Source organism: Coturnix japonica, chromosome 6 (assembly GCF_001577835.2).
Source record: "Coturnix japonica isolate 7356 chromosome 6, Coturnix japonica 2.1, whole genome shotgun sequence".
NCBI lineage: Eukaryota > Metazoa > Chordata > Aves > Galliformes > Phasianidae > Coturnix > Coturnix japonica.
In genome coordinates, this window is record NC_029521.1 from 30354697 (window position 1) to 30369179 (window position 14483).

Genomic DNA, 14483 nt, shown 5'->3' on the forward strand with positions numbered 1-14483 from the left:
GCAACATATTGCAAGTTCTGAATTAGTATTATTTCTGGTCATTGTGGTTTCAAGCACTTCTATGTCTGACCAGGTGGATGCTGGCATCCCACTGCCCACTGGCACCACAGCCAGGCTGAGGCAATGGCAGCTCCAGAGCCCTGTGCACAGGGCAGCCCCCCTCTGTGCAGCCCCCCATGTTTTCCTCCTGTCTGATCTCCTTCCTCCCCTTGCTGTCCCTATGCTAATCCCACTGTCAGTACAGGACAGCTTCAGATCTTGCTGGCTGTATTACACAGACCAATTGTAGACTCAGTTTCCATTTCTGTCAGTTTGTGGTTGGTTGGTGGGCTGTTTGGTTTTGAGCAATCTATACAAAGCTGTGAGCTCTGCCTGCTTGGAGCAGATCCCCACCATCCTCACCATCCCCAGTGGTCTGGGGCAGTTAATGCCTTCCCTTGTTACAAAGTAGCTTCTCCAATCTTTTCATGTATCTCAAGGCAAGTTAAACATGTTGTCACATCACAAGGGAAGTCCTCTAAAATCTCTGGGCAACAAAAACTACCATTTAGTAACTGATTTACTATGTCTTGATTCTTCAAGCTGCCCTTGATAAAAAAAGAGAAAACAAAAACGTGGTAGTACAGCAGCAACTTTATTGTAACGTGGAAGGAAACAAAAAGATCATGACTAAATATAGCATTTGTTGCCAGAATCATATTTCTGCTGGCCAGACTGCACTGGCAATGTCACCAATGGGGAGGGGTTCCAGACCTGCTCTCAGATTTGCCTTCTGCTGCTATTGACCTGAGTTCTGAGAAATAATGTTTAATTCCTTGTATGTTTAATTCCTTGTATGTAACAATGACATCCAGCATTATATATGGGAAAAAACAGAGATCACTTGGGTTTGGTGATTTAAATGTATGCAATCCAAAGTTCTAGCCTGGTTCTTCCTTCATAGCCCGCACATTATGAACATAACGGTGACAATCACCTGTTAAGTGACACACATCAACTCTTTGAAACTTTCTTGTGGGATTTTAGGAACGTTCCTCTTTCATGTGCCTTTTCAAAGACCGTCTGCATACTCTTACTCAAGACTCGGCACTTTCTCTTCCTTCTCCTGTACAACTTATGGCAGTACATTGTATAACGACAAGTGACCAAAAAAAAAAAAAAAATCAATTTGTAATCTGATTTGAGGGGTTTGATTTCCTCTGATGAGTTTAAATTTCATTAAAAGCAACCTTATTTGAACATAAAAGAAATCCTTGAAGGGTAAAACAGGGAATTGTCTCAAAGAGTATAAAGAATCCAAACTCTTTTGTGCTATTTATTCATGGCATTAATTGTGTGGTCCGGCGCGCGGTGTCGGTTGGCAGATGCTCGGTTATCAGGCTCAGCGATCTGCACGAGGAGGGGGAAAAAAAGCACAAGGGCTCACATTCAAAAATCGTTCTTTGGCATATTGACACTTCAGTTATCAACAGCCCTTATTATCTGCTTAGCGGTAGATCGCAGCTTGCCGGTGACATAATAAGCTACAAATCACTGATGGGGCCTTTCTGCATTCTCCTAATTGTATGTATTCTCTAGAAAAAAATTATCATTGGGCCTCTTGTCTTGATGAGAAATTGACATTTTCTGGCTGATTCTGCGCAAGCACTATGCGGGGAGATAAGACTTATAGTTGTTTTAAAGAAGTGCAGCCATTCTTTCAGGGGCCTCTTTATTGCTCTAGTTGACCCACTTGATGAGTATGGATTTCATGAGGTCTTTTTCAGCATTTGAACTATAAAAGGTTCAGAATGACACCACCCCTTATAGACAAAAGATAACCTTGCCCTTTGAATATATTGATTCTTTATTAACTAGGCTGTTTAATGCAATGAAATGAGGCATTAGATTGAAGCCTATTTCAAGTGCTTTGAATAATCTTTAAAAGCTTGAAAGACTTTAAAAAGCTGCTCTGCAATAATTGGCATATACTTTTAGAGACTCTATTCCTTCATTTCGATTAAGGAAATTTTATCATCTTCTTCTTTGCATTTCTAAACTTGGCGTGAGCTGACACAACATGTTTTCCTGACGGGGTGATTACCAAGTTATGGATGTAGATGTGTCCCGGGTGCTGGATCGCTCTAGGACCTGTCGTCCGCACTGCAGAATGTGTGTTTTACTTTCTTTTGTGTTTTCTTTGTATTGGATGTTAGACCAACCATTTAGACACTTGTTATTCAAACCTTTGAAACGAACCTGAAAGGAACAGTGCCAGTAGGCATCGTGCAGACTTTCATCCCCATAAGAAGTCTTATTTTTGTGGAGCGCGTCTGATTGTGCCGGTGGTTAGACACGGTACGCAGGAACATACACAGAGTGAAATGGCTGTCAATGCAAAATAATACTCGTAATCAAAAGTGCTCTCTATTTTTAACATCAAATACGAAAATGATGGAAACATCGGAGGAAACACAGTTAAACATCCTGTCTTTGCTTATTTCTAGGATGTGGCTACAGCACACTGCAGCTCCTCATCACACTCCATCACTGAACTACAGAAGCATGGGGCACCAAAGGCACCCTACCCATCCTGTAGAGGAATACACACGTGCATGTACGTATTTTATCTTCCAAGCTCGGTTATCTCGGTGCCTTCTCGACATTTCCAGCAGCCCCTGGTAGTGCTGGAGCAGAAATGGCCTGGTCTTCTGCCTCCTGTGCCAGGACACTTGCTCGGCTTCAGGTCGGTACTGGAGCTGCCTCCAATGCACACACCCTGTGCCCAGGAGCTCTGGCTCATGCCCACCTCAGTTCAATCACACTCAGGTACATGATACGCACACTACACATGCTGGAGTCCAAGGGACGACATATTTCAGTGTTATGGTTATCAAAAACATTTGCTTTCTTATCAGCATTGTGAAAACAAGCAGGTTGACTTTCGGTGCGAAAGCACCACATGGAAAATTTGGGTTGTGCTGCGTTTAAAATAACTTTTCCTGTTGACAGAATCTCACAATGCCGTCTGAAAATGGAACAAAAAGAAGCAGCTCTGCCGTTACCTTTACATACAGGCTGTCTGGGACGCTTCACCGTGGTGGAGCAGCAGGTAGCTGCCTTCCTTCCCAGGATCCTGGCTTCTTCCCAGGGCAAACCTATTTCGTGGCTTATGGTTCTGAATCCAAATGTGAGTACGAGCGCTGGTGGTTAGAAATGAGAGCCCTGGTGCTGCATTCTTTTGTTTTGGGTTTAGTCTCTTGGGTTTTGGGTTGGTTTTTTTTTAATAATCAAAGCAGATAAAATTACTAAAAAATGAAATTCACAGACAAGAAATACTTTAATTAAATATTGTGTAAAATGAACATTTTTTTTTTATACAGTTAAATATATGAAAAAATGTACAGATAAAACAATCTTATTGTAGGGTCTTTAACAGTAAAATCTACCATTTAGTGAAGCTTTCCATTCGGAGACGATGAAGCGATGGGTGCTCTAAGTCATCTAAAACACAAACAGGTTGCAGTTATGAAGAAACTTGCAAACGTTCTTAACGTGTACACGTGACCTCTTCGTTAGCTCTGAACCTTATTAGGCAAAATATAACTGAGGCAATTCAGTTCCAAAGTGACTTCTCAGGCTTTTCCACTTAGCTAAGCCTTATTGGTTATCACCAAATAAATGCACAGGGCATTTCTTGGCTGTGACACACTGTATCTTTCTTTTAAACCCTTTAATAAACACTTTACTAAAATGTGCATTATTTATTTTATCTTTTTTGCCCAGAAAGGATAAAGGAAAAAAAAAAAAAAAACAAAAAAAGGAAAAAACAAAAAACAAACAAAAAAAAACGAAAGAAAGAAAAAAAGATAAAAAAGAAAGAGATCCCTCCTTTTTGGTTCAACCCTTAAATTCTGCTGCAGTTTGCAAAACGTTTTGCAGTGCTGCGTTTGCAAACCATTTAGTGCAAAGGAAAAGAAAACCGAACGCGTTTCTCACTATGGATTTGGCACTAACAGCCACAAAACACGATGGAGGTCATTCCAGTTTAAAAAGTACAGTTGTCAGTGGGTCTATTACAAAAAGTTCCGTAAAAAAAGCGAGAAACCAACCTAAACAAACCCCAGGCGTTTAAAAATCACGTGTGATCCTGATCTCGAGTGAAACTTGTCTTTGTTTTAAACAGTGCAGGGTTCGGGAGGATGCAGAGTGCAGCAGAAAAGAGACACATAAAGGAGTGATAGTGTTGGACACCGGGTTTGTGCTTTTCTTTTACACCAGAACTCATTCAAATGAAGTAGCAGTTAACGATTGTGGTGTAAGCCTGTGATAAAACAGCACAAAAGTTCTTCAAAGAAGTTCACTTTTAAGGCATCGGAGAAGTTAATGTGGCAAACGTTTTAATTAAAACATCAGAAGTGGATTTATTTTAAGCTTTTAGGCCTCTGACTTTTCCCAGTAAACACAGTTCAGCTATGTGGCAAAGTCATGGGTGGCAGCTAACAACGACTTGTTACAGCCTTTGGAATAAGGTAAAATAAACCAAACAAAAAGAACAACAACCAAACAAACGGAACGAAAGAAAATAGAAGGAAAATAAAGGGGGGGAGGGAGGGGAAAGAAACAAATAAGGGGGGGGAGGGGGAAAGAAAAGCAACCACAAAACAGATTCCTCTTTTTGTGGCTGTTATCACATGCACATATTCTACTAGTATTCATTACAGCCGCGTGGCACAAATTGGATTTGACTATACAACAAACAACTTCTTTTTCAAAATTATTTGTTCTGATAACTTAAAAATCATATAAAAATAAATGATGAATTTGACTTTTCCTCAAAAACAATAATAAAAAAAAAGAAAGAAAAAAAAAAAAAGAAAAGAGTAAAGAAAAGGATGGAAAGTCTAAATAAGAGCAACTTCACCAAGTACAAACAAAACTCATGGACGCTGATTTACTTCAAAGAAAAACATGAAGGCGACTGCTGTTGGCTGAATGCTGCTCTCAGCATCACCATTCCAGGCCATGACAAAAAGCAATACGTACAAGGAAAAACAAATGATGGAAAGCAATATACAAAATTTCAAAGATAAATACAATATTTATAGTTGATATGTTACAAAATAAATTCCCTTAGTGACTGCGAGTGTTGATGTGAAAGAAGGTGTTGCAATGGGTAAGACTATTTTATTCCTTACAGGCTCCATAAGGAATAAAATTTGCTTTTCTAAATATTTAAGTGGATCTGAAAAAAATTCAAGACAAGTGTATAAATATTTAGCTACAACTTTGGCAAAATCACAAAAGTCTACAATTTTATAACCACATACAAAACACATTAGGGAAGAAGGATCTAGAAGTCAAAAGGACAATTTTCTGGTACAAGAAACATAGACTTCACAGTAGCCTAAGAATGCAATAGTATACAGTGCTAGCAAAAGTTGAAAAAATGTTGCAGATCACACTTGCTTAACAGGAAGCTCTAGCAGTGGAAGTATAGGTTTTTACCAACAGACAGTAGCAATTTTTTTCTCTGTCAGTGTGCTTGTTGAAGGCAAGAGAATTCAATATCAAAGTTACAATTTCTAACTACAATAAGTTACAAAGTTCCATTTCGTTAAGATGAAGTTAAGCAATGATAAACCCTCCCGCGCCCGCCCCCGCCCCGCTGTTTGCTCCGACCATATATTCATCCATCCTTCTTCCAGTTTGATGGCTCGCGGCCTCCTTGGCCCCCTTTGCTCCACCACAAAAAAATATTTCACATTATAGAGATACACAACCATTGTGAATCTAGGTATGAGTACAGAAAAATGTTCGGAGGCATTTTTCATCAGTGTTTCATGATAATCAAAATGGTGCATCCACAAAGTTTCTCCCAACACATAGCAAGTACTAGACATAGCCAAGACGTAATCAGAAACTTTATACAAAATAGGCGTCGCTTTTTCCTTATTCTTCAGGACTGAGAAATGTGAAAATATGAGAAAAAATTCAGTCAATAAAATGGAATTGTTCATGGAGAAGTAGGTTGTTTGCATGTAGATTCTTAATAGTTTAAATAAAATCTTTAAACAAAGTCTTTTTTTGTTTTTGTTTTTTTGTTTGTTTTGTTTTTGTAGCATTTCGATTTGTTGCTGATTCTGTTTGAAGACACTGTTTTCCATCAGCATGTCTTAATATACTAAACGTGTCCCCTAAGCCCGTCCTTGAAGCTTGGTGCTACGGTAGGTAAACAAAATGACTTTACATTGGCGGGACTACAAGCCCGGACATAGCTAAAAGAAAAAGAGAAAAACCGGCTGTTATTGCATGCTGTAGAACAAGGCAGATCCTGCTCGCGGTGGGCAGACAAGGAGCATCACACAGGGTGTCCCCATCTATGGCACAGTGCTGCCCGTTGGCATCCAGCGCTGCGCAAAGGGGAGGAGTGCTGTAAAATGCTTTCCCAACACAGCGCCCTTGCACTGTTGCAGAGGAGATCCCAACGCTCTCGCTGGCAGCATCCTGCATGCCTGCTGTTTGCCCTTTGTTAGCAGCCAGCCCTGGGGATGGCAGGGCCCTGCCCAGCAAGCTGAGCCCCGCAAACCTCTGCTTCCTCCCCAAAACCAAAGCATGAGCAGAAAACCTTCATTCCAACATTCTCCTAATTGCACTTGATCACAATAGCAGGGCCAAGCAAGTCAAGGACTCTCTAAGATCAAAGGCAAGTGCTGTACACCTGCTCTCAAATCCATACACCGACTGCTATAAAAAGGCACGAGATTAATATCCCTATCCCACCATCTCGTTTTTCCTCCAGTTTAACACTGAGATGCCAAAGCCTGCTGCTTTTTCTCCAGTTAACTCCTTGGTAGAAACATAATTTAGACTGTCTTTAATTGTAGCGTTGTTTGATTTTTGTCATAATGATATTTCTCATTAATTTATGTACAACAGATATTAATAAATTTGTTCGTGTAGCGATGTGAACTTCAATTTCTCAGTTCATTAATTTCAACAATATTAATTTATTTCAGATTCCCTGGTACAACTTTATGGTTTGGAAGACTTGTGTACACGCACGTTTGCAACGTGGCAGAGTCCCCTACAACAACCAGGAGCTACAGTTGTAATTTCAGTGCATATTTAAAACCTGAAGCGGGACAGAAGTCACACAACTGGAAATAAAATAGCTTGCTAATGGTGATTCCAGCAGGAGCGCTCAGTCTGCATCCCACGCTTCAATTGAACGTTCAACCCAGGTGAGAGGAGCTCTGAGATCTCTTATAAACACCTGAAACCCATTGGGCTCCCTTTCACTTTTTGGTCTTCCCATCCCACTGGGGAGCGGCTGTGCCATTCACCCAAGGGTGTCCTGGCCTGGAGGATGGGAAGGAGAACCCCCACCCTGGGCACTTGTAACCATGAGAACACATCCAGAGCCAACTGGATTTCTGCTCTATTGCAGTACAGCCCCCAGCTACCCTGGAGAGCAGGATCAGCACAAGTCATCTCGAAATACACTGTGCTTCTGTATGCTGCATTCAGGTTCAGCTGGGATCCATCACCTCACTCCATGTGGGGATGATGGAGGGACACAGGCTGTGCCAGCATGCTGAGCACAGTGCGAGCCAGCAGTGCTCATCTGCTCTGCTCTGCTCTTCACGGGGAAACTTTGCAGTACCCTGCATGTTTTAATCACGTGTTTAGTGAAAGTCTCGTTATTAACTTCTGATTTAGAATCATAGAACGGCCTGGGCTGCAAAGGCCCACAGTGCTCATCCAGTTCCAACCCCCTGCTATGTGCAAGGTCACCAACCAGCAGCCCAGGCTGCCCAGAGCCACATCCAGCCTGGCCTTGAATGCCTGCAGGTGTGGGGCATATTTGTGAAAGTACAGGTAGCTGCTGAATGCTTTTCAGGAGAATAAGGGCTGAAATCTTTTGTTTAGCCCATTCAGCTTTTTTTGTCAAATTCCATCTGTTACACAATGGGGACGTGGTGCAAAATTGGTGCTCTACTCTTTTATTTCACTATTTATTTTAGTTGTGATGTTTGACAGTTGTGAATTGCTGCTCTCTGATTCTTTCTGTGCAAATTGATAGCAAATGCCTCCCTAAAGAAAAGCAAGGTGGCAGGCATGTAAATAACAATAGCTTCATCTGGGGGGAGACCAGAAAATTAAGCAGGATGCTGTTTTAAAAGAATGCAGAGAACCTTTTTCTCTGCATTACAGTCATAATGCTTATCCAGAGTGCACTATCTTTCTAAGTCAGAAACAAGCAAATTACAGTTGAAAACTGAGTTCTGAACACAAATTGTACTTCCAGCTTTACAGCAAGCTGACACTTTTGTGCAAAAAAAAAAATTGTATACCTTATACATTCATTGTTTTGAACAGGAAAAAGCTCTCTGCCCTAAGGAACCCATATTCTAGCATCCTGCTCTTAAGAAACATGGAAGTGCTTAACTTTCTGATCACAGGCTCTCCAATGGTAGTCATACAAAGTTAACAGGATTGTGGCTTTTTGGATAAGGCTCAGAGGCCCCATTCTGGAGGCTTACGGGAGCAAGTTGTACTTGCAGTGCAGTGGAGAGGAGAGGAGAGCATCCCTCTCTGCAAGCCGCAGTTTCCAAGTTCTCACCCTCGCAGTATCAGTTGGCATGGGATGCACAGCACAGCCCAAGGAGGAATGGATCAGGAGTGTAGTAAGGAAGGAGGCTACACCTTAGCACTGATTTCACCTGAATGTCTGCTTTTTATACTTGTGAATTTTTCTGTCTTGGATCCCTTTAGGAGAACATTGAGTCCCTGTGTTGGTTACAGACCTCTCTATGCTCACTCCTTGGCAGTCATCTCAGAAGCAGCAAGAGCAGAATCTTTCTTGCACAGACAAGTCCCACAGGGGTGTACTTAGCAAGAACTGCTGCAGTAAACACCCAGACTCCCCATAAAAGCACTGCCCTTGTCTGAAGGGCTGTTGCATGTAGGAATTTGCCATGTTCTCACCTGACTATCTGTTCACAGTGATAACAAGCTTTGATATGAAAAGCAGGGGGTTGAATGGCCTGACTGTCAGCATGCTGATGGCTTGCCATAACCAACCACCTTCCATAGCACTGGGTGCAAAACAGCTGATTATTTCAGAATTAAATAGGCAGAAAATGGCAAAAAATGATAGAGAGGACATCCTGCACCAGGTTAAAAGAGCACGTCATCCCCTGCTACCCAGATCTATCAGCTGCAGGGTTCACCTTAGAAACAAACACCTTTGACCATGAATTTTTGCTTCTGTCTCAGCTTGACCCATTGTCCATGGCTGTTGCTAGTGGTGCTCTCAGCTGTGTAGAGAGGCTCTGTTGATTGAGGATCACTGCGGCCCCTATGGTCTTCAATATTCTGTGTATTATTTTAACATAGAAAATGTGGTCTAACGTGCTGATCAGAAAACTCTCGAGCCTCTTGTACAGTGCTCGGGTGAGTAATTAACCTTTAGAAAGGGCTCTGTGTCAAACAGTACCTAAGAAAATAGGAAGCAGAAATGCCCTGCTCTGCCTGCAGCTCTGACTGACCCAGCTGGGCAGCTCAGGTTGGATAAAAATGCTGATGCCCCTCAGCATGGCAATGAAGGCACTCACCATGGATGTGTCAGGTGCAATTTGATTTTCTCCCATACAATCCAAACCCAGAGATTTTACCTCGACTGCCCTGTCCCAGCTTTCCTCTGTGGATGAAATGCTACCTTGCATAAATAATCTGAGTTTTTGCCACAGCCTGGAAGCTGGTGCTGTAATTATCAGACCTGAAAGACGTTCCTGTTATTTCTCCGTATCATTTTGTTCAACACAAGATTTGGTTTTGCTGTCTCAGCAAGGTGAGGACAGCATGCCTTTTTTTTCCCCAGATCGACACCTCAACCCATTTTCAGTTTGGCTGCTGAACAAAAAATAAGAGGTTCCTTCACAGCCTCTCGTTCAGCGTTCAGAAAGAGAGTAATTAAACTTTTAAAAGGGCTCCGTGTCCAACAGTAACTAAGAGAATAGGAAGTGGAAACCCCCTGCTCTCCCAGCAGCTCAGGCTGAACCTTCTAAGTGCCTTTATGTTTTAGAAGCTTCACCTGCTGTGTACTGCAGGGACAGCTCTGTAACACAACAGTTTGGGTCTCTGGGGTATGTAACAGAAATCCTTAGAGCTTTAGCAGCACCTGCAGGAGGGAATTCACTGCGGGCAATGCCAGGTCTGCTGCTTGGGTCACAGCACCCTGAGCACAGGGACAGCTGGGCCTTCAGATTTCACCTGCTTTACTAAATCAGCGCTGGTGCACTCAAAATGGTCTGCCAGGATTTTACACAAAGGGCATTTTTCAGCTGAGGTGATGGTGGGTGATTACTGGGAGGGCTGGAGGTGCTGGAGGAGATTAGGGCTCAGTGTCTGCTGGGAACTGGGCATTCTGCTCACTCTCTTTTGACAACCCCACTCTGCAGTTACCCAGATCTTATAAACACCTGAAACCCATTGGATAGCCAATGGGAAGCCCTTTATTCACAGACACATGAAATTACAACATTTAATATAATTTTTATATTCACATATTCTTCTAATTTTTAAACTTTTTATTTTCATATGGAGAAGAGTAGAATTATTTTTACTAATGGATCATCTTCTCTAAGAATGTTGCTTATGCTTGGTCTGGTTTTCTATGTACTGCAGCATAGTACAGCTTCGACTACAAGGACTTATGCAATGACATAAATTGTTAATCTAATTACCCTTTTCTTTAACATCCATCCTACAATAAGATTTGTGTAGTTGGATCCTCAGTCCTTCATTGAGCTGAGTGCATAATAAGCACTTAGATGCTATCTTGTCTGGACCAAGAAGTTAGAAACAAGCTGTGATACAGGGACATTCATTCTGAGACAGTGGCTCAGACAGGTAGGACCATTGGTGTGCAGGCAGTTCTATGGAGTGAGGTCTCTTGGAAGTGCCCTGAGGTAGATATCACAGAGCACAGGTATCCAAAATAAGCTGGCAGTCTGGCAAATTACAGTGTATGTCTTCATCTGTTTGTCAGTGTGTGCTCATCTTCTTATGGATATCACAGCAGTGCTAAGAATAAATAACCATTACCTATCTTAGCTAAGAAAGTCAAGAAGAGTGTCAACCCCCAGGTGACAGTGCCTGCAGCACTTTCTGATTCCCTTTCTGGTCTGAAGTGCTGCAATTGCTGCTGTGTGGGATAGGTTCTTTGTTTGGAAAACACAGGCAAGCAAAGCTCTTCCATGATTCTAATGAATGGGGCAGCATTACCTTCTCTACTTTAAAATACGCCACAAAAGGGAACACGTCTTGTTATTTCTGTTCTTCCACTAAACATGCACTGTATCACAGTTCCTACTGTCCCACTACCAGCAGGTGGAAGTTCTGCCATCAATTATCAAATTACTCATTATGCTGCCCCACATAAATTCGTGCAGACTGACGAAAAGAGAGAGAGAGAGAGAAGTAGTAGTTTGTCTCATTCAATTAAAATACTTGGTCATTCACTTACAGAAGTGACAAATATAACACCAGTGGCTGAATTATGGCCCTGAGAGCATGCAAACCCACTGCACAACTAGCTAGATGGGGCAGGGGGCAGCTGAGTAAGAGCTGAACCTGGTTTCTCCTAATTGAAAGCATTTGACAATACCTGTTGCATCCCATGTAAAATGAGGAAATTGCACCACATTACGCTGGGATGTTGTTGTCTCCAAACATCCACATGATTGTATTCAAAAATATATGAGGAAATGCAAGGAGTAGACAAAACCTCCAAGAAGCGTCTGGGGATGCGTTCTTACTTTAATATTCAGTGCATGAAATCTTGAAGGAAAATGTCACAACTGGAGTTTTCTGAACAGTAAGTATTAAAACTGACCTCAGATTTGCTTTAAATCTTAGCATATCATATGCGCGGTTCTATTTCTTCTACATCACTAGGAGAGCATCAGAAACCAAAGAATACAGCATGGTACCTTTCTCCGACACAAACCACCAATGGTTTTAGTGCACGCACCAAAAAGCAATACAAAGAAAATCGAGAGATCCGGCTCACCTTGAAGTCCATTTCCATTTGCACTGGTGCAAGATGGTGGAGGAGAGGCTTGGGGCCTGACAACAGGAGCAAAGGCGCTCTTTTGTTTCACTGCAGAGATGACATTGGCAGGTGAGAATGAGAAAATGCCGTGTGTACTGCTACAGTTTGAAGGGAGGGTGACCGAAGAGGCTGCCATGGTAGGGCTTGACGGCACTACTGCAATAAAGCAAAAATAATCAGGACTCAGATTGAGGTTTTCACGGCAAACACGGAAAAAGAGAGTGATAGGGCCTTGCCTTTTAAAATATATATATATATATAATATATATAAATATATATTAAAAAAAAAAAAGAAATGAAATGCCTTGGCTTGGCCACTCTCTGGATAACAGGCAAACTCTTTTGTGTTGGACTTTTGTTACAAATTGTGCAGTCCAATTTTTCTTTTTCTTTTTCTTTTTTTTTTTTCTATCTGAGATGGTATTATGGCACAAACAGATCAATTTATTAAATTCATTTTTACGTCCAGCCTCCAGAGTCACCCCTCCTTTTATCCAGTAGCTCACAGTATAGAAAATCAAAAACAATGCAAGTATTTGATTTTGTAGTAAATATGAATCTAAATGATGATGTGTTACCAAAAATAGACACTTACTGCCATAAGGAGAGTTAGCTGAGGAGCCATTAAGAAATCCAGGGGAACCTGGTACACCTAGATTGGGCATGCCGGCATTGCCATATCCATTCATGCTATTGCTGACTGTGTTGTAATTGGACTGCTGAGGAGTACTGCTCGGAACATATCCTCGCGGGGAAACACTGCTTGTGTTGCGACTGTAACCTACTGTGTTAGAAACCCCCCCACCCCAAAAAAATAATGTTATTTTATAATATAAACTTAGGGCTGGGGGGTTTCCTCATGCATCATATATTACACAGTTTTAATTGATTGCACAGCTTTGCTCTGAGTTGTCTGTTACTGCCCTATCAACTCTTGCAGTTTGAGATAACCTTATCACGCCAACCCTACTTAAATCATCTGCGAGCACTCTATGTTGTCTCTCCTCTTAGCATAGACAGCCAACAAAAGCTCTCTTCGATCCAGCTGTGTCAGTTTGCTTCGCGTTTGTCTTTAGTAGCAATTATCAACAGGCTCGAGTCCTGGTTGGTACCAACACACTGCGTGAACTTTCAGACCTTCAAATGCCAGAGCTGGCGAGAAAGACTTTATTGTTTGCAATGAGTTACTTTAAAAAGGCTGTTTTGGGGTCTTCGTTTTATGATTGATATTTTTATACTAACAATAAGCTGGCACTTTCGTAAGGTGTAGTCATCAGTGAAAACTAATTCAAGATCAAGCGCAGAATTTTATAAGGCTTATTAGCTTGGAAATGCATTAAAAGACAATCTCTTATAAGAGGAAAGATAGCAGAATCAGGATTTTAAACAACATTTTTTTCTATCTGAGCAATCAATTTAATAATTATGTTGCAAGCAAAAAATACGGTTTTGAACATATCTAATAATCTGGTCTCACTCCTTTCATTAGTATCAAAATTAATTTTAAATGCAATATGCTACATGCGTTTTCAATTACGAAATGTAAATTAAATCAACTATTTCTTTTATTAGTAACATATATGTCACACATGCTCATAAACAAAATACTTTACAATCACAGACATCAAATTAGATTTATCTGTGCAAATACTCAGAAACAGGTGGAGATACCTAGACATAATTATTTTATAATAAACAAACACACTGTGTATTTACTGTGAATAATAAAGAGCTTTCTAGGCTTTGCCAATTTCTTTTTCCACCAGAGATGCTTTATGATAACAGTAAACTGAAGAACAGGAAGAATTAGGTATTATGAGAAAGTTAAAGGTGGCATTTCATCGCGCGCTCAGACATATGACAACAGGGAGGAAAAGAGGTAGAACACAGCGCAGACATGAGCCAATATTAATAGGCACCATCCAAACACAGTCAATGAGGATTAACTCTTGAAAACCCACATACCTTGGTCGTTAGCTTGTGATGTTTCTGAAACATTGACTGCTAGCTGGCTGCTAAACGAGTTCACTCCCATCATGCCAGTATGAGCAGGAGTGTTGGCTAGAGTAGGAATCTGGTTGTGATTGCGTGGCACGCTGTATAATGCTTCAGCAATGTCAGCTGCTCGTTTCAGAATTATTTCCTATAAAGACACAGAATGATTAGTGACAGCTAGGAAACATTTGTGCAAGCACACAGAGTTCTCATAATGTTAACATCCACCTGTAACATGAAGGTAAGCATGGGGATTTTGCTTGCCTCTAATGAACGCACTTCTATAGCAAACCACTATTCAGTGTCATGCCAATGCAGTGTGCTTAAAGAAATAAGGGAATTAATGCAAAATTACAGTTTAGCATTGTGAGCCATGTGAAGGTTGTAA

At 41.3% G+C, this 14483-nt stretch overlaps 1 protein-coding gene across 1 annotated transcript in view; it reads right to left on the reverse strand.

The window, feature by feature from the left end:
• Positions 1-615: 615 nt before the first annotated feature.
• The window catches only part of LOC107316274 (transcription factor COE3-like), a 43586-nt gene continuing 29718 nt past the window's right edge, over positions 616-14483 (reverse strand). Inside the window, 4 exon segments of the mRNA XM_032445483.1 lie at positions 616-6257; positions 12059-12256; positions 12696-12881; positions 14066-14243. Coding sequence (XP_032301374.1) covers positions 6226-6257; positions 12059-12256; positions 12696-12881; positions 14066-14243 — 594 coding nt within the window. The 3' untranslated portion in view covers positions 616-6225.